Consider the following 18,431-nt stretch of genomic DNA (forward strand, 5'->3'; position numbering starts at 1 on the left):
CAGTGTTCAGGGTTAAATGTGAGAAATGGTTCATAGTTTATGTTAAGTCTGATCAACCAAATTAACTAGCTTTACTACTAAGTTTACTAACCACTTTAGTTACTGGTCATACCAGAGCAAGGAAGGCTGTATAGTCTCAAAATCCCTGTTAACTTATTAACTAAATGTCTCATTTGTAAAAGAGAGATTGTAGTTAGTCTTTTAAAGGTTTTGTAGCCAAAGTGAGTCCTGTTTCATTTATGTTGAGGCCCTCTGAGTCAGCAATGTGTTGCATATTTATGAATTGATGTGTTTAATTAATTTTACAAGTGTGCCGAAACCAATGAATCTGGCCATGTTCAGAAACCTGGATGATGTCGACATTACATGGGCAGCTAAAAATACTACTTTGCTTCTGACTAAACTGTGTTTAAAAGGTCTTGAGTAGAACAACATTTGATAGATTGAGGATAAGTTTTCTGACAAAACACCTGTTAAGTTTTCAGTTTGAAAAAGTGCTGTGTTAAGACAGCCGGTCAGCAGGTCGAGATTGACGTGTTGACACTCGCACACGGGCCGGCAGGCCAACCCCGTTTTTTCTGTGTCATGTCAAGCTGCGCTTGTCACTCTGTAGCTTTAAGGTTGCTGCAGTTTGAGAAGCTGCTTCTCTACTGTCACCTGACACACTGAGCTCACGCAGCAAATCTTGAGAAGACCAAACCTAACCTGCTGTCTCATTCCCCTTCCTGTTTTATAACAACTGATTTTCTGTCAGTCTGACTGATGTGGATACTGTCGATCCTTCCATTTTCACTCCATTTAACCTTCATTGCCATCTGATTCAGCCACAATGTCCTCTTCGGGCATTTGTGGAGGTGGAAATCATTCTGAATCATTGATTATCATCACAATAATAACAGGCATTATGTAGGATCAGTAATAAACATATAAGAAATACATATACCAGCTTCCTGTACAACATTCACCCTGATTGATTAACAATTTCGAAGGCTTTAAAAGTTCCCTCTGAACAAACTGTAATGTAATGTATTTGCAGAAGCTGTTGGTGAAAACAGTCTTGGAAGCTGATGCCAGTGCACCTACTGCAACTCAAGATCTGTGTGTGTCATAATGTTTGCACCAGATGGAGGAGCCACCATCAGGGGCTCTCAAAGGGCATAGTTCAAAACATATGGGAATTGAATTGTGGGTCAAAGGTTGTGTGAAGAGTGAGAATGAGTGTAAATGTGTTTTACTTGTAGAAACATGTGACATTCATTTTTGCGATGTTCTGTGACTTGTATAGTAAGAGGCCTTTAACAAAACACATGTATTATGTCTAAATGCAGATCACTGTGAACTTTGTCATTACTGCATAGATAAATGGTATGCGTCCTCTCTGACTCAGCACCATTATTTATTTTCTTCTTCCTGTAATTCTTACTGGAAGAGCTCGGATATGAGGGGTGGAAATGCAAAAGCAGGACAGACTTGTTTGAGCTCAGAGGTTGAGACTATTCATAACACTGGTGGGTGCATGTTTTAATAGCAGACTGAACACAGCAACCAAGTTTAGTTTTTTGAATTATTAAAAAGGTTACGTTGTGTATACTTTAAAAGGGATTGTGCGTCAAATGCTTAGATTTTTTTACTTCATGAACTTAGCTGTGCAGCATGTGACTTTGTACTGAGGAACTAGTGGGGGGATAGGACTGGATTCTATGGGACAGGAATAGGATGGAAACTCCCTGGGAAATAGCAGGCTGCGTGCGTGCTGTGGATGTTGGAGCCGACATATGAAAACCCCATGTAGTGATTTAAACGGACATGTTTTCACAAATAGCATTAAGTTCCTTGAACATAACACACATTAGCACTCAGCTGTTCTTTCACTTAAACAAATACTGATTAGTTTCAGAGGACGTTTTTATACAGATATTATTTTAAAAAATATCTGGCGATTATAAGCACAATATTAAGCAACACTTTCTAAAATGAGGGTGGTATATTTGACATGACATTTTCTTTTAAACTGCAATAATCAATATGTTTATGTTATAAATCACATGAGTATACTATGCAAAAAAAAAGGTAATTTGTAGTGATAAATCCAGAAGAATATCTCCAAATGTATGCTGAAGTTGCTCCATATAGTTGCTGGATGTGATGGCAACTAAGTCGATGTTGTATTTAAAGCCAGTTTCTACTGCACCCATGTGGCCATCAAATCAATTATTACAGTTTTACATATGAATTAAGTGAGACTATGGAATGTAAAACCAGTAAACAGGGAACTGACTTTGTAATGTCAGTTTAACAATAAGTTTTAAACGATAGCTAACATTAGCCACATTACCTCGGCTCTTCCTTGTTCTTTATTATTGTGGCGTTCAAGGTCACTCAAATAACTCATCAATGACTGGAGGACCACTGCCAACATTTATCTAAGGCCTTAAAATAGTTTTAGACCAACAGCTCTCCTCTAACACTTCTCTGGTTTAATCTGAGATCATGTGTGCTTGCTTGTATCGAGATATCGTGTCACTGTGACGTCAGGAAGCATGCAGTGGAAATGTTCAGATGAGATGGATGGAGTTTGATTGGTGCCCACTAGAGGGCTTCAGTGTCTGTTGAGTTGTCTCAGAAGAGGACGACCTAAATATCCTTTTTTTGTATTCCCAGTTACTGATGACTAACCAAGGTCAAGCTCACTAACTAGACCACCAAACAGTACACATAAAAAACATGTATAGTAGAGACAAAGGATGAGAAGGGAGGGGAACTCACAGCCATACGTTTTAGACTCCAAATTACAAAAAGGCAAAGACATAATGGACACCATTTTGTAGAAATGTAAGTTCACAACTAATTTAAGCATGTGATTAATGAAAATATTTACTTTATTACAACGACTTACTGCAGCTCAGTGATGCCCTGTGATCACTTGGAAAACTTACACATTTGCTAAATGTTATATAGGCTATTTCGAGTTACATTATGAACCATAGAACTGTGCCATATGAACCATATGAACCATATTGGTTTTTCAGTAGTTGTCAGATTGGTGTGACGTAGCAAATAATTGAAGATCTCGTGGCGCAACGGTAGCGCGTCTGACTCCAGATCAGAAGGTTGCGTGTTCAAATCACGTCGGGATCATTCATTTGCTTCACCACGGAGTGATCGATTTGGATTAAGATAATATAAATCTCAAAGAAAGCTGCAGCTATGATATTCAAACATCGGCCTGTTTTGTAATTCGTCAGGTTCACCTCTGTGATAGTTTGTAAAGCCGTATCCGGTTATTTAAGGTGTTTTTTATTTTCTGTCTTTTATCCGTTTCTCAACACTAAATCTTAAATGAATGAAAAATCAACCACGACACGCGTGTCCTTTTTCAGAAGGTGTGTCCTGTTGACATGGAGACGCGTCGCCAGCAGCGACACGTGATCGTGGAGATCCCGGAACAACATCGAAATACCAGCTGTAGTTAGCAATACAGCATCCCGGCTTTTGTCCACTTTCTTCAGTCTTGCTGCGCAACTTACAACCGTATTTCATACGGCGGGACTAAAGCTGCTTCACTTGTGCGTCAAGGAAGATTTCCAGCTCTTCGTGCTCAGCATTGGCTTCGCGTTACATTTGTTTTTTGAAGTTCCCACTCTTCTTAAAGACTGTTACCGCGTATATATCCCACGTTAATGTTTTTTTTTTTTCATTTATCTAAGTAGTCGTTTATCTTTCGGCACAATCGTTCTCAGACTGGGTGAACTTGCTGAGCCTCACATCCTCAGCTCTATGTCCAGACTCCATCATGCCGGAAGATAAACAACTCAGGAGCTCTGGCAACACAAAGAAGAACAAGAAGAAGAAAAGGAAGAAAGTAACTGCTTCCATCACAGGAGATACAGGTAAACATTTATTTAAATCCATTGATTCAATACAAGTACTTCACCTGCTGTGTGTGTGTGTGTGTGTGTGTGTGTGTGTGTGTGTGTGTGTGTGTGTGTGTGTGTATATATATATATATATATATATATATATATATATATATATATATATATATACATACATACATACAGAGAGAGAGAGAGAGAGAGAGAGAGAGAGAGAGAGAGAGAGAGAGAGAGAGAGAGAGAGAGTCTCTCATTGCAAGTAAAAGTCCTGCATTCAAAATGAAATATAAAAAGCATTTTCAACCAAATGATATTATATATACCTTCAAAAGTAAAAGTACTCATTGTCTAGGAAAATGGGCACACTCAATATGACATTGTATTACAGCGTTAACATTGTTAACGCATTACTGCTCATGGATGTTGTATTTTGTGGAGGTGGAGCTAATTCTACTTTCGTCACAGTTGGGTAGTTTACCTGTAACGAAGCATCATATTTTATAACCGATGTTCCATTTAATAAAACCAGAAACTACAGCTGTCAAACAGATGAAGTAGAGAAAGAAGCACAATGTTTGCTGTATTTGGCATTCTACATTATTCTCTGACATTTAAACAAACTGAGAGGTTCATTGATTGATTAACAAATAAACAAAAGATGTATCAACAATGAAAATAATGATCCTCTTATAGTTGCTATCCTAAATAGCACTTCATTTACATGTTACGTGTTACGTGTTTACGTGTTATCTTATGAAAAAATCTGCGATTTTACAAAACTATAAGAGCATAGAGAAATGGCCCCCAATGTCGCTTCCCCATACTGTCTTATTACAGCTCATCACAGTGTAAACCAAGCCATCAGCCTTCCAGCTCCAGAGGAAGTCATTAGTAAAACCCTCCGCTTTGTTTGGCAGTGAGCATGAGCCTCCATGTTTATATTCCCCCCCAACAGAGAAACCCCAGGCTGTATCTTTGCCCCCTGAGACCTTGTCTGTGTCCCTGCTGCCCCCACGGAGTCCAGATCCGCCTCGAGGGCAGCTGCCCGAGCTCCGAGCATCCAGTCAAAAGAACAGGGAACGACTTGCTGGCAGCGGCCGGAGGAGTAAAAAACACCCTAAGGATTCACCAGCCCTGCTGACAGCTACAAACACAACCAACAACATCGGTCTGCTCACAGTCCAGGCCAGGGAGACCCTGAGGTGGGAGGGAGTGCTGGAGGACCCCCAGGCTGAGGAGAAGAGGCTGGAGCTGTACAGGGCCAACAGGCGGCAGCGTTACAATGCACACAGAGACGCTCTGTTAAAGGAAACCCAGGCTGCCTTGAGACAGACTGTTCCTCAAGAGAGCAAAGAGGAAACGGCTCTGACTGAATCTGACCAGCAGGAGTCGTCACTGCACAGACTGAATTAAAGAAGTGAGTGAGAGCCTTGTGCTGATGGTCTCCTGGCTTCTGGTCAATGGACAATAGAGGGTTTGCATGTTTATCATCTGATTCTAAATCATGCAACACTTCCAGAAAAGTACTCCACTTCAAAGTAGATCTTTCAGGTCTGAAACCCCATCAGGATCACTAAACCCTCCTTACATCTGCGTCTGTGAGGTAGAGGAGGGTGAAATGGATGAGGGTGGCATGATATATTTCTCACCCCTATAATGTAAGAACTACAAAATGTAGGAAAGCAATTTATCCAGCAGAGAGGCTGTGGAGTGTATTCTGATTGAAATGGGACTGCTGCCATGCTGTCACACTATCTCATAAAATGTGTTTAAAGCTCAAATAAGCACATTGGTTGACCTGCTGCACCAGCGATCTGAGGTGCAAAGTCATAAATCCAGCCATGGCGTTACCCCTCTCTCATTCTATTTGTGTCTTGTTGCTCCATACTGTTGACAAAACGTAAAAAGACACTTTAAAAGGGAAAATCTTTGAAAAGCCTGTCAAATAAATCTTAGAAAGCTGGGTGTGAGATGGCAGAAACATCACCCGTCCCGCTTGAGTAAATATGCTCCAACACTGATAAGTTAATGAATGCAAAAAGAGACGGTAGTATTGTGCCCTGAGATTTTTTTATGCATGAACACATTCAAACAAAATACAAAAATGTTGAAATGACAATTACATCCCTGTTATTTCTCCCTGGGCATCAAGGTTCACTTTGCATTGATAACAAAGCCAGAAGACTGAGAGCACAGAGACCGAGAGGCAAAGAACATCTTTCACTTTGAATCCTTTGGAGAATAAAGCTGATACACAAAATATGCTATATGACTTATTGTAACAATATGTATGGGTGCAAAGTAAGACTTAAAGATGTTGATTGGATACATTAATACTTTAAGCTATTAACAGTATGTTGCTGTAAATACAATACTCCAAGAGACGAGGTTGTAGGAATACTAGGGCAGTCAGTGTGCTCTACTGCGAGGGACATGAGCGGAGAGATAACAATGATTTTACATTTAGCTTCAAGAGCGTAAAGCAATATGTATGACAATTTATACCAGTGACAATGTACATTTATCAATGTTGTTTAATATTATTTTCTGCATGAATTTGCTGAATAACCTTAGTCTGTTAAGTAATGAATTTGTTCAGTTGGGGAAAACATATTTTCCCCTTACTAACTTCTGAATTCATTATCCAGAATACAAAATCGTACAAAATGATGACCGGTACTGGCCTTGAAAAGTCTGCATCCTGGATACACCTTGTATGCTGTGGACAGGAAGGGACAGTGAAGCTCACAGTAAATATGGAGGTGTGAAGTAAAGACAGTGACAGACCGGCACAGAGACAGAGGGGCGTAAGAGAGAAAAACGCAGCATTTCTTTTGTGAAGGTTTTGTCACACTGCATTTGTGTGCTGTTTGTCGAAGGCCTATTGTGCCCTGTTGGTGTGTTTTGTTACCATTGCCTATTTCAGCATCTCTGCTTCAAAGAGCTGAGCACTCCCCTCTGTTCTCATAATCCCCCCTCCGACTCACCGATCAGACCACGGACATGGCCACAGTGGGCATTAAGGCCACTTGTGTTTTTCCAGCATCCCGAGGCATTGTACACCGCCTTTTAAAGATGAACAGCAGAGAACATCTGAAGCATCTTAACTGTGATGTCTCTGAACTGTCACTGAACTATCCCTTAAGACAAAAAGCCATGAAATTAAATCAATGATTCTGAAGAAATAATAGAAAGAAGAAAAAAAGATCAACATTATAAAAGAAGTCCCAAAAGCTGCATCTGTCTGAGGTATCTGTTGTTTGCGTGGTGGAGTCCCCCGAGCATGAACACTGAGTGTATGACGCACAGTTTGAATCTAATACTTTAACCGTGTAAATATACATTTCGCTGTGTGAGGTCCATCTCTTCTGAATCAAACACTTTAATCCTCTCCAAACTCTCTGTCCTCAGTGAGAGAGGTGGGGACGAGGAGACAGACAAATGGCATTCTGCTGCATGTCAACATCGTATAGAAGATGTGTTGAGCAGAAGATGAGAGGAAAGTCTAGACTGGGACATTTGCAGCCAGCTCAGGTCATCTGATCTGTCACGGAGAAGAAAAAGAGAGAACATGCCTTGACGTGGATTTATATCATTTAATGCAATGATCAGCCCCAGTTCATTCCTCACATGTATCGCCGACATTTGCATTCGAGTCACAGACCGGATTGTTTTGGGGGCAACGGTACAGTTTGTTGTTTGTTGGTTGTGTTTTTTTCTGTCAACCATTACAATACAAGTAAGTAAAGCCACAATTTGATACACAAAACCTGAAAGACGGAAAAGGTATGGGTAGAAGTATAATGCTTGTATATTCCTATCCTAAATCATTATCAATTAAATCAGATAATTAATTCAATATAAATAAAACAAATTTTATATGTATATATGTGTGTGTGTGTGTGTGTGTGTGTGTGTGTGTGTGTGTGTGTATGTATATATATATATATATATATATATATATATATATATATATATATATATATATTATATTCACACTTAAACACAGTAAATGTCTTAAATTAAATTGTACTCAAATTAAAAAAGAGAGTAAAATATTACATTGGGTCAACAAGTAAATCTACTCTTGCCTCAGACTTAATAATTAAGAGTATTTTTTATTCTATTGCGTGTTCACATTTAGCTCTATGATGATGTATTTAACTCTACATGATGATAATTTCCTAGAAGTGGATTCAATTCAGACATCAGACAATGTTATGATCCAAAGATGGAAATAAGGAAGAGCAGGTTTTGCATACTCAGCCTCTTTCTTCGTGATGACTTTTCCTGCTACGAACCTCTCAGCCACTGCAGACACTGCTGGGTCGTAGTTTAGGCTCGCGGCCGCTATGACCTCATCATTCCTACAGGTGACATTTTTTACATAATCAAAATGACATATTTGAACATGTATTCATTCTGGAATGACATGTGTATTTGTCAACAACAGCAGCTGTTTTTAACTCCACTTACTTGATGTACAATGCCAAGAACTTCCTGTCCTCAAATGCTCCTTTCATTACAATGTCAGTGTATCCCTCCCCATAGCCTGCACACCAGCAGCATGAAAACATGAGTTACATTTAATGGAGACAAGTAAACAAATCTATAATTCATCATCATTTAGTGACTATAGTTTCTGCATTAAGTGTGTCACTGTTCCTCTTCTATGAAAGTGCAGTTAGAGAGTTAATTGTTTACTTAAATCTGAAAATACAAACAAAAACATCAATAACTTCAAATGATACTGTACATACTTATTAACAAAAAGGCACAATTTGGCGTGTGTGTGTGTGTGTGTGTGTGTGTGTGCGCCTACCTGCATATCGGATGGTTTTACCCAGTAGGACGGTCCAGTAGAAAGGAACTGAGCTGAGTTCAGTTAGCTTATCCAACATGTTCAGAGCCGCTATCCTCCCTTAAAAACAATTAAGTAAAGTTTTTTACATTGAGCTCAAAATAAAGCTAGACAACATATTGCCTTTTAAATCTCAACCTGTCTCGGAGGTTGTGACCACATTGACGTTGTTACGACATTACCATGTGCTTGTGCCATCTGCCAGTGTCCGATGTTGACCAGTCGGTTCTTGGCCATCGTCAGGGGGAAGCTGGCCAGGTCGCCCCCACAGTACACGTTGGAGGTGTTGGTGCGCATGTACTGCAAGAGAGAGATGTGTCTTACTCTGCTCTCATGTCATGTGGGTTTACAGTTTTCACTCATTTTAGAAATCTTTTATTTCGATACAATAACGTTTGTCTCTTGTTTCAGATACTTTACTTCCTGCCCTTGTGCGTGTGTGTGTGTGTGTGTGCGTGTGTGTGTGTGTGTGTGTGTGTGTGTGTGTGTGTGTGTGTGTGTGTGTGTGTGTGTGTGTGTGTGTGTGTGTGTGTGTGTGTGTGTGTGTGAATGTCTGTTATCACCCTCCTTTTAGTCTGTGCGCTCCTTTAGTGGTCCAGCCTTTGTGTTCCTATAAACCTCAATGTTTTTCTGACCAATCCTCATCACTTTGACTCAGATCTCGTGTAGTGTTTTCTTTGACACCTTTTATTTGTTCTGGACTGACTTCCTGTGTCTGTAAATACCGGCCGCTGATTAATGGTGCACAACATACTGTGCACATGAGAAAGCACATGTTTGTTGACACTACTGTTATGTTTGGGGTCCTGTAAGTGTGTTATGTGTGGTGCATGAAGGCAGAGAATGAGATCTGGATAATCAGGTGAACAGCTGGTTGTTGGCTCACCTTGTCGACCGTCACAAAGTTTTTGGAGTCCATCTGTATTTTGCTGCCCCGCAGGAACTCCGAATTTGGTTTGATGCCTGGAGGAATAAAGAAAGATGACAAAAGTGACCGGGCATGTTCTGTAGGAATATTGTTGAGCTGTTTATTGCTGTGAAACACCAAATTCATCAGAGAAGTACAAAATACTCTTACGTGAAAGTTGAACATTTTGAGAAATACACAGAAAAAAAGACAGATACATCTGCATATCTGTCCAATAAATTAAATAATATGTTGTCTTAGCTCAGCACAAAGACTGAAACAGGGTGAAGCGGCTCGACATCTCTGCCCAGAGGTAACAAAATAAGCTTACCAGTGTCTCAAATATAGTTACTGAATTAACAAATCCTGCTAATACAATGTATAATAGGCATTCTAGGTTGTAAGACATTTCACTTTTTTGTATGAAGTGATTGTGCATTACAGAAATGTTGAATGTAAAGCTGTTCAAGAGTAATAAAGCAACAAAGCATAACATGAATGCATAAATTCTATGGAGATGTGTATAAATGTCTGCATTGCACTCACCAATACCAACAATCAAAACATCTGCAGGGATAACTTTCCCACTTTTAAGCACAACCTCCTTCACCTTGAGGAAGAAAGGACAACGAGGAGATTTATATTTTCTTTTTTCATTTTGTTTTTGCTGATGTTGGAGTCTGAATTTAAAGAGATAAAACAAATTAGCACAATGTGTGTCTTCCCGCTTTACCTTGCCATCCACGCCTTTGATCTCTGTGACGTTATCATTCATGTAGAATTTCACATTATTTTCTGACAGCATCTGCAGTGACAATAGAGTTCAAACTACAAGTAGCTGAACAAAAGAATCTGAGGATGTAATACAGGACTTCCTCTGTCTCACCTTCATGGTGACTTTTCCAATTTCACGACCCAGTGTGTTCTGGTACGGCAGCTCACTGCTGCCAATCACTGTGACACTGGAGGCTTTGTCTATCAAGTAAGATGCGACTTCCATACCTGAAACAATTCTGTGTTAATGAAGGTGCAGTAGAGAAACAAAGTGTATGGAGCCCCAAAAACTAAATACATCATTCAATAATGTGGTTTGAATTCAATTATAACAAGGGAGTACAAATATATATATATATATATATATATATATATATATATATATATATATATATATATATATATATATATATATATATATATATATATATATATATATATATATATATATTTATTGGCTGAGTAAAACATGAACACACCCATCTCATCGGCATATACAAGGAAAACAGGAAATGAGATGTGTGCTCAAATGCAAAAATAGAAACACTAAGGATTTAATGAAAGTAATTTAAAGGAAAAGTATATTTTCATATTGTTGGCTCAATAACCTTTTACAGACTTTTGTAGGTTTTGGACATCTATGAAAGTGATAAATAGGAAAGTCAATTGGGGAAAAAAAGGATTTTTCTACACTCTGTTACACTCTGTCTCTATTACCGACACATCACCAGACGACACAAAAAAAAAAGTGTTTTGTGCACTGCAAACACAGTACCGACAAAAGAGGTTCCCACGAGGACGACGTTGCAGCCCAGACAGGCTGTGTGGATTTGCCGGGCGTCCTCTGGAGTCTCCAACATCCTGACGTTGTCCAGCTTCATGCCGGGGACATCCAGACCCTTCGCTCTGAAGGACAGGCCATGACTGTTTATAAGCAACGCAGTGCACCGTAGTGCCGCTCCAACAACAACCACCTTCTCTTTTAAGGTACACATCTGCACCCACATCTGCTGTTGGTCATTGTTGATTGAGAGACATATTTTGTTTCTGAGTCCAGTCAGCAGGATTTTCTAAGAGCGTTTCAAGAAAAGCCCACAGTGAAGAGAGAGTGCACACCGTTATGAGCCTTGATATAAGTTTGTACCAACCAGTAAGTTTGTACCAACCAGTTTCAACAAAAAATCTATTGACATCCATCTATCAATGATATACAATACAATCATATCTAATCTAAACAAATATTTGCGATTTGAGGCAACTACAACAAAACTGGGAAGTATATTTTGAGCTCATATTATACTATATTTTATGTATTTGTTCCATTTTCCATAAGAAAACAAGTGGACCCATTTATTGGGGATTAATTTGCCGGGGGGCTCAGGCTAGCCTGGTTTCAAATAAAACACATGCACACCTGCATTGTGTGTGTGTGTGTGTGTGTGTGTGTGTGTGTGTGTGTGTGTGTGTGTGTGTGTGTGTGTGTGTACCTGCAGCCTGTTGAGATGAGAAGCTGGTCATAGCTCTGAACTGAACCGTCGTCAAATGTGACCGTCTTCATGTCTGTGTCCACCGACAGGGCCTGTGTGGTACAGTTCAAATTACCAAAAGTATCAAGTGTAGACTGTAGTCACAAGAAAGTTATGAAGGAATTATGTTACAAAACTTCAGCTGTACGTCGGGAGATGGAGAAGGAACTCACTTCTTTGCGGAGCCACACCTCGATGTCGTGCTGATGGAAAAACTCCGTCCTCCTGAGCAGGATGCTGTCGTCCTCCACATTCATTACCTGTACGATGAGGATGAGGATGGTAGTCAATACAAAACACACACGTATTCATCACTGAAATGTTGCTGTACGCATCATCTCATTTCCTCCGCAGCACCTTGCTGAGTCGTGTTTTGTCGTAAGGTAAAAGGTTGTCTCTTGTGACCATGAGGATTCTGCCGCCAAAGTTTTCCTGCCGCAGCGTCTCAGCGCAGATCAGCGACGCAGCTCCTGCGCTTACGGAGAGTTAACACACTGTCACACACTCTGAGATTCATTATATTATTTGTAATCTCTATTCTTCAGTTCATCCAGTTATGTTTCCTGGCCACTCACAAATTAAAATGATAAACATGACTATTCTTCTAGTAATTAATATCGTATTGCACAACTAGTAGTTTATTACATTCCTGTACATAACTGCATGCTTATGTAGATTCACCATACATAGTAACATACTCATCGATGCAGTTTCAATGAAGCACCTCACTATATCAATAGACAATGTACAATATCTACCAGACTTGCACTCACCATGTACATTATACAAATATTATTGAATTTTTTTTTTTTCCAGTTTTATTCAATGTTCTAGTTCTTCATGCTTATGAAAAGTTAATAAAGAAATAAAAATACAAATAAAATTGAAAAACATGCTGGTCAGCATGTTATAGGATATGTTATTAATATAGTAGTTCTGCTTAGTAAATGCATCATAACTGATAACAGGCTGCAACAAATGTTTTCATCACTGACAATTAACTGATTACACACACACACACACACACACACACACACACACACACACACACACACACACACACACACACACACACAGAGGCATACAGTGTGGTCCTCACCTCCTCCCAGCAGCAGAACAGTGTGAGAAACTCCTGCTACAGCAGCTCCCATATGCTTTACTCTTTTTTCCTGCTTAAGAGTCTGAATCATGTAGAAAACAACAACAGAAATAATAAGTTACATATGAAAATGGTTTAAAATGTGAAATATGTGTTGTTGGTCACCTACAATAGATTCCAAATATAGTACTCACACAATGAATGTTGATAAGGGAATATATATCATTACAAAGTAGAAACTCTGTTTCTTTACATTTGCTGCTGTTTGAACCTTCTTGTCTTCACATTTGTTCCAGTTAGCAAATAAATTCAAATCTACTTAAATGCTCCGATGAATTTTAAAACACGCACACACACACACACACACACACACACACACACACACACACACACACACACACACATATATATATATATATATATATATATATATATATGTATATATATATATATATATATATATATATATATATATATATATATATATATATATATATATATATATATATATATATATATATATATTTTACTTTTACATGATGCAGCTTCCATTACGAAGTACGTACTGCTGCATGCAGTATGCATTCAATTGGGTCATACTACTTCGTCGTAACATTGCACCTTAAACTTTGACCCTCTTGCTCTTATATTTTTACCATACTGCATTTGCCATGTGTTTTGTGATATAGCAAATCTGGCATACTAAAAAGTAAAATAGTATGGGTACTGGAAAGCACAGCTGGCTTCATTCCCAGCTTAGATGCACAAAGCTCAACTTTAGCAGAGAGCTAATCAGCAGTAGCTTATAATTTCTATATTTGCATGAGTCATTTATATTTATGTTAAAGATTTCAATCCAACTAAATACATTTGGGTTTTAAAAGGGAGGACTTGATCCACTTTAAGTGCAAACTGTCAACATTATGTAATTAGTACATACAGACTCATTTAATGTGTTCTCATTCTAACACCGAACAAAGTAAATTCACAATGATCTGATGAAACAGGAAGCACCATGACATGAAACAGCTGAAACAGAGAAGTGAACTGTACACTTACCTTTTTGTTTACAGACACATACACTTTGTTGTTTCGAATGTTGACCTTTAAAGGAGAAAAAGAGTAATTAAAGTGACAGTACGATGAGAGCAAACGTATTAATGAGCTACGTCTGTCTGTCTGGTTTCTACCTTGTGGCAGGGTAAACAGTCCATGCCGGGGTACTCCTCCAGATCTCCAGTCTGGATGTTGAAACAGGCACCATGCCACGGGCAGCGCACCGTGTTGCCTGAAATAACCCCTGAACACACACACACACACACACACACACACACACACACACACACACACACACACACACACACACATCAAGCACATCATTTACATACTCTGTGCTAGTGTTAAGAAAAGCAATAATTTAGGACAAACTGTTAAACTGCAGAACACATTGAAAATAATGTATTACCATGAAACGCTAACTGTGGGTGTACTAGAGTTATACATTAAAGCTGTTTTATCTCCCTAAAAAAGGATTCTCAGTGTGTTTGCCCAAATGTTGCATGAAGTGTTAATGGCCAATCAAGACACAATACTGAAACACAAAATCTGTACAGATGAAATGTATCAATACGGCGAGTAAACTTTATATGCTTGATACTAAATATGATTAAATTGAATAAAGGTGGGCTCTGTTGCTCTGTTCACAATCTTGTGCCTCTTTTACCTTTACTGAGAGGAGCTCCATAGTGCGTACACTGGTTACCAATAGCACTGTATTTGCCCTCGCTGCGTGTCAACAGCACGCTGTGATGTCCTACTTCCACCTCCATCATCCTAAAGTAACAGACAAACAAACACAAAATACAAAATATAACAGAAAAGTAAACTGGAACCATTGAATCGTAAACTAGAATGTGTAAACTGTGTTGGTATCGTTTAGCTAGCCATGTTAGCATTACGTCTCAAGGGATGCTAACGTCCGTCTGTCAGTCTGTCAATCTGTCAATCTGTCAATCAATCCTCCACATTAGTCTAGACTGAGATATCTTAATCTATTGCATGGAGTAGCTACAGATATTCATGTTCTCCTGGGGATAAATATTACTCTCAGACAGACTCTCAGACTAATAGTTAATTTAAGCTTTTAACTACTTTAAATATTGACAATTCATGCTGTGTAAGCAGGTTGTCATATTTGTCGGTGACACAGGCTTGGTTTCATATTTGTGCGGCTGTCAGAATTTGTCAATTAATGGTGCATAAATCATGTTATATTTCAATGATGCGTAAAGTACTGATGTTTGAGTAAAGAGAGGTTTCAGGCTGTGAACATCTCCCCTCCTCCTTACTGTCCATCCTGCAGGTCTGACTCCAGACACACCACCTCAGTCAGCTCCTCTGATGTGTCCTCTGGATCAGAGTCCGGAAACTCCTCACGAGCTGAAAAGACGCAAGAATATGCTCACACATGAGCGTGCACGTATGCACACATATTTCAAAGGACCTTAAAGGAGTTAAACAAACTACATCAGCGGTTTCCTACATACAGATCATTTAAGACACTCAGAAAACACCCAATGATTAAACAGCTGTTATTTCAGTGAAACATGGATATAGTAGGCGACCTTAATGATTAATCTATAAATATTCAGCCAGATTACTCACATGGTTTGGTCCCAGACATGTCAGTGATTCAGTTGTAACAACACAAAGATGTGCACAAAACTTCCAGAAACATTCAAAGCTTGTCAGATGATCCGTTCAGAGGAGTTGTTCATCGGTCCCCTGTTTGTTTTCTGCTCATTAGCTCAATGTTGGGATAAGAGCATGTTTCCACGGCAACCGGTCCATCCCCAAACCTCATCCCTTGATCCTGGGAGACAATGTGAAAAAGTGGACGTTTCTGTGGGGTTTCAATAAGTTGAGCAAAAATCAACCAAAATGTTTACTTTTGGGACTCCGTTGAATGACCAGTGATGTCAGTGGTCATGTTCAGCAGCGGTTTTGTTCCAGAGAAAGGCGACGGGGGTCCTTTGTGTTTCACAACGGCGGCATAGAGAACTGCTGACGAGGCAGCAGCAGGCGACTGAATGGACAGGCGACAAAGCACAACTTACGAATCCGGATTCAGGCCAACTATCATTCACACATCGTTTCAAGATTCATTACTGCAAAGCCCAAGGGTTTTGAATCTGTTATTAAACACTAGAAACACGGCAGTAGTTCAGTAGAGCAAGGCAAGGCAACTTTATTGGTATAGCACATTTCAACAACAAGGCGATTAAAAGCATCAGAACATAACGCAGAAGAAAACAAGATTTTAAAACAGTTAAGAACATTCATTAAAACATTCAAAACAGTCAGGAAGCAACAAATAGGGTAAAAGTTGCAGTTCAAGACATAAAATGCAGTCGTGAGATGCAGAAATCGATTAATATCATTGAATCTGGTTCAATTAAAGGCAGCACAAACAGAAAAGTCTTCAATCTGGACAAAGGAGCAGTGGGTGAATAAGAAGAGCATTTCATATCTTTCACTTGTTGCAGGTACTACCAAATGTAAAAGTCACTATACAAAATGTGCAATAATGTATTCTAAATAATTAAATTATAATAATCGGCACATTAATGTTAACATCACTTCAGTGTTGCCGGTTAAAGTCAAACTTATTACTTTGCCGATTTAGCTTGTGAATTTTCTCACATAGATCAATACGATCTAAACAATACATCATAAATTAGTTGTTAATTATATTTTGTAGTCTATTATCTAAATCTGCAAAGTAACTAACGTGACCAAAGTTGTCGATCAATGTAGTGGAGTGAAAAGTACAATACTTCCTTCTGAATTATGGAGAAGAAGTATAAAGCAGCAGAAAATGATAATACTCAAATAAAGTAGCTACATGTACCTCAATACTGTACAGTACTTGAGTAATACTTTATTTCACATATTCAACTGTTTATTTTAATTGTCTTGATACATACACAGATGTGAGAAAGCTGAACTGATGATAGTATCGGGTAACTATCAGGAAAATAGAGACAATGTTCAGTTGACACACTGGGCAAAACTATTCGTTACATTAGCTCTTGTATAGTATATATAAGTATAAATAAACCTAAGAAAATGAAAATAAAGGACTATTTAAAATGTAAATGGTGTGCAAAATACCATAATATTGAATAAGTCAATGATAAAAATAAGACATAGGAAATGATAAATATGTTAATTATCTGCATTAAACATATACAATAAATAACTACAATGTAAATAAATGAAAGAATTAGTCAACATTGGGATCTACTAAGTGTGTGAAATATAACCGCAAGAATGGGATGAATAAAAATGGAATTATAATATTGATGGGAATGCAGTATTAATGACTGAGTATGGCACATTTGAACTAATCATTATTGCACATAAGAGAAATCAGAAAGTATGGGGCAGCAGTTGATGACCTGTGAGGCGAGTAAGAAGAAGAAGAGTTATTGATGTTCACCAACGGGACATGAATTCATGCAGAAGGAGAGAGGGAAGAGAGAGGAGCTCAGTGTATCCAACATATCTCGGGGCGGGTCCAGGGAAATCCTGAGCCAAATGTGTTTTGCCTCTTTGTCTCTTTCTTATTGTCATCATTTTGAAATGTTGAAAGCTCATTTGTAGCTGGGTTAAACAACAGTTAATGAAAAAATATCTATATGCTTTGGGAACAATTGAACAGTTTCTTTGCAAGGAGCGGGATGGTACCACGGTGTCGTGTCATCATGTCGCTGTGACCTTTAACCTGTTGTCAGTTCAAGTGAGGGTAGGAGCGTGTGATGAAGGGCAGCTATTGAGTGTTGAAGAGACTTTAGCAGTTTAGATTATCTCATTCCTCAAAGTGTATCCGACCTGAAATGTGTCCTGAACAGAGGAGCACATGGGGTTTGAAGTGAACTCAGCACTTCATTAGCTCACAGCTCGCTGGCAGGAGCATGGGCCGCTCTATGTTGAGTAAAGACACTGTACTGTCATTTATTTTGAGTATCTTCCTCTGCTTTCTCTTTCTTCTTGCTCGTCATGCAGTTTCTACCTCCAGCCTCACACGGTGGAGGACCTGATCTCCTATCAGTCCCTGCTCTCCCACAGTCTTGTACCTGTGTCTGCAGGTGACGACCTCGCTAACAACACACAAAGACTCACATGCTCACACATCAGCAGACAGCGGCTATTAGGCTTGAAATCAACTATATGTAAACTTAGTGTACAGTTTGAATTCATGAGGCTTTCTCAATAACAAATACGTCCAAGTCATGCAGCGATCTGTTCCTGGATTGACTCAAGTCAAAGTGAATTGACCTCACTTGGAGACCACCAGTAAACTGACATTAAAAAAGAAAAGTGGGGA

General features: G+C 39.0%; 2 protein-coding genes and 1 non-coding gene across 6 annotated transcripts; 2 read left to right on the plus strand and 1 right to left on the minus strand.

Moving 5' to 3' along the window:
* The first annotated feature begins 3,066 nt into the window (after positions 1–3,066).
* trnaw-cca (transfer RNA tryptophan (anticodon CCA)) lies at positions 3,067–3,138 on the plus strand. The gene has a single exon. It is a non-coding gene; the product is annotated as a tRNA-Trp (tRNA).
* A 295-nt stretch (positions 3,139–3,433) lies between these two features.
* liat1 (ligand of ATE1) lies at positions 3,434–6,122 on the plus strand. Of its 2 annotated transcripts, XM_068600471.1 has the most exons (3): positions 3,434–3,890; positions 4,831–5,292; positions 6,028–6,122. In XM_068600471.1, exons 1-2 carry the CDS (start codon positions 3,794–3,796, stop codon positions 5,286–5,288), a joined length of 555 nt encoding a protein of 184 aa, XP_068456572.1. In that variant the 5' UTR covers positions 3,434–3,793; the 3' UTR covers positions 5,289–5,292; positions 6,028–6,122. The 2 variants fall into 2 exon arrangements, with proteins under 2 accessions (XP_068456572.1, XP_068456571.1); XM_068600470.1 differs by lacking the exon at positions 6,028–6,122 and having other exon boundaries at positions 4,831–5,302.
* aifm5 (apoptosis inducing factor mitochondria associated 5) lies at positions 6,034–15,832 on the minus strand. 3 transcript variants are annotated; one of them, XM_068600468.1, is made up of 19 exons: positions 15,707–15,832; positions 15,391–15,481; positions 14,766–14,875; positions 14,233–14,342; positions 14,102–14,146; positions 13,043–13,124; positions 12,301–12,413; positions 12,117–12,203; positions 11,905–11,996; positions 11,193–11,323; positions 10,530–10,645; positions 10,377–10,448; positions 10,190–10,253; positions 9,623–9,699; positions 8,919–9,036; positions 8,698–8,796; positions 8,352–8,427; positions 8,138–8,242; positions 6,034–7,419 (listed from the first exon to the last, which is right to left on the minus strand). In XM_068600468.1, exons 1-19 carry the CDS (start codon positions 15,723–15,725, stop codon positions 7,335–7,337), a joined length of 1,692 nt encoding a protein of 563 aa, XP_068456569.1. In that variant the 5' UTR covers positions 15,726–15,832; the 3' UTR covers positions 6,034–7,334. The 3 variants fall into 3 exon arrangements, 2 of the variants coding, with proteins under 2 accessions (XP_068456569.1, XP_068456568.1); XM_068600467.1 differs by lacking the exon at positions 6,034–7,419 and having other exon boundaries at positions 7,972–8,242; XR_011079979.1 differs by lacking the exons at positions 6,034–7,419; positions 8,138–8,242 and having other exon boundaries at positions 8,378–8,427; positions 8,919–9,061.
* Between the last annotated feature and the right edge of the window lie 2,599 nt (positions 15,833–18,431).

Source organism: Clinocottus analis, unplaced genomic scaffold (assembly GCF_023055335.1).
Source record: "Clinocottus analis isolate CAN_PGR_092001 unplaced genomic scaffold, fCliAna1.0.p SCAF_5, whole genome shotgun sequence".
Classification (NCBI taxonomy): Eukaryota; Metazoa; Chordata; class Actinopteri; order Perciformes; family Cottidae; genus Clinocottus; species Clinocottus analis.

What these genes read in the sequence shown, in the direction of transcription:
- liat1 (XM_068600471.1), top strand. Translation starts at nt 3,794, where the DNA reads ATGCCGGAAGATAAACAACTCAGGAGCTCTGGCAACACAAAGAAGAAC. An exon ending in TTCCATCACAGGAGATACAG is followed by an intron (nt 3,891 to 4,830) that starts GTAAACATTTAT and finishes CCCCCCCAACAG; the next exon opens with AGAAACCCCAGGCTGTATCT.
- aifm5 (XM_068600468.1), bottom strand. An exon ending in TCAAAGGCGTGGATGGCAAG is followed by an intron (nt 10,254 to 10,376) that starts GTAAAGCGGGAA and finishes TTCTTCCTCAAG; the next exon opens with GTGAAGGAGGTTGTGCTTAA. An exon ending in TTCTTGGCATTGTACATCAA is followed by an intron (nt 8,243 to 8,351) that starts GTAAGTGGAGTT and finishes TGTCACCTGTAG; the next exon opens with GAATGATGAGGTCATAGCGG.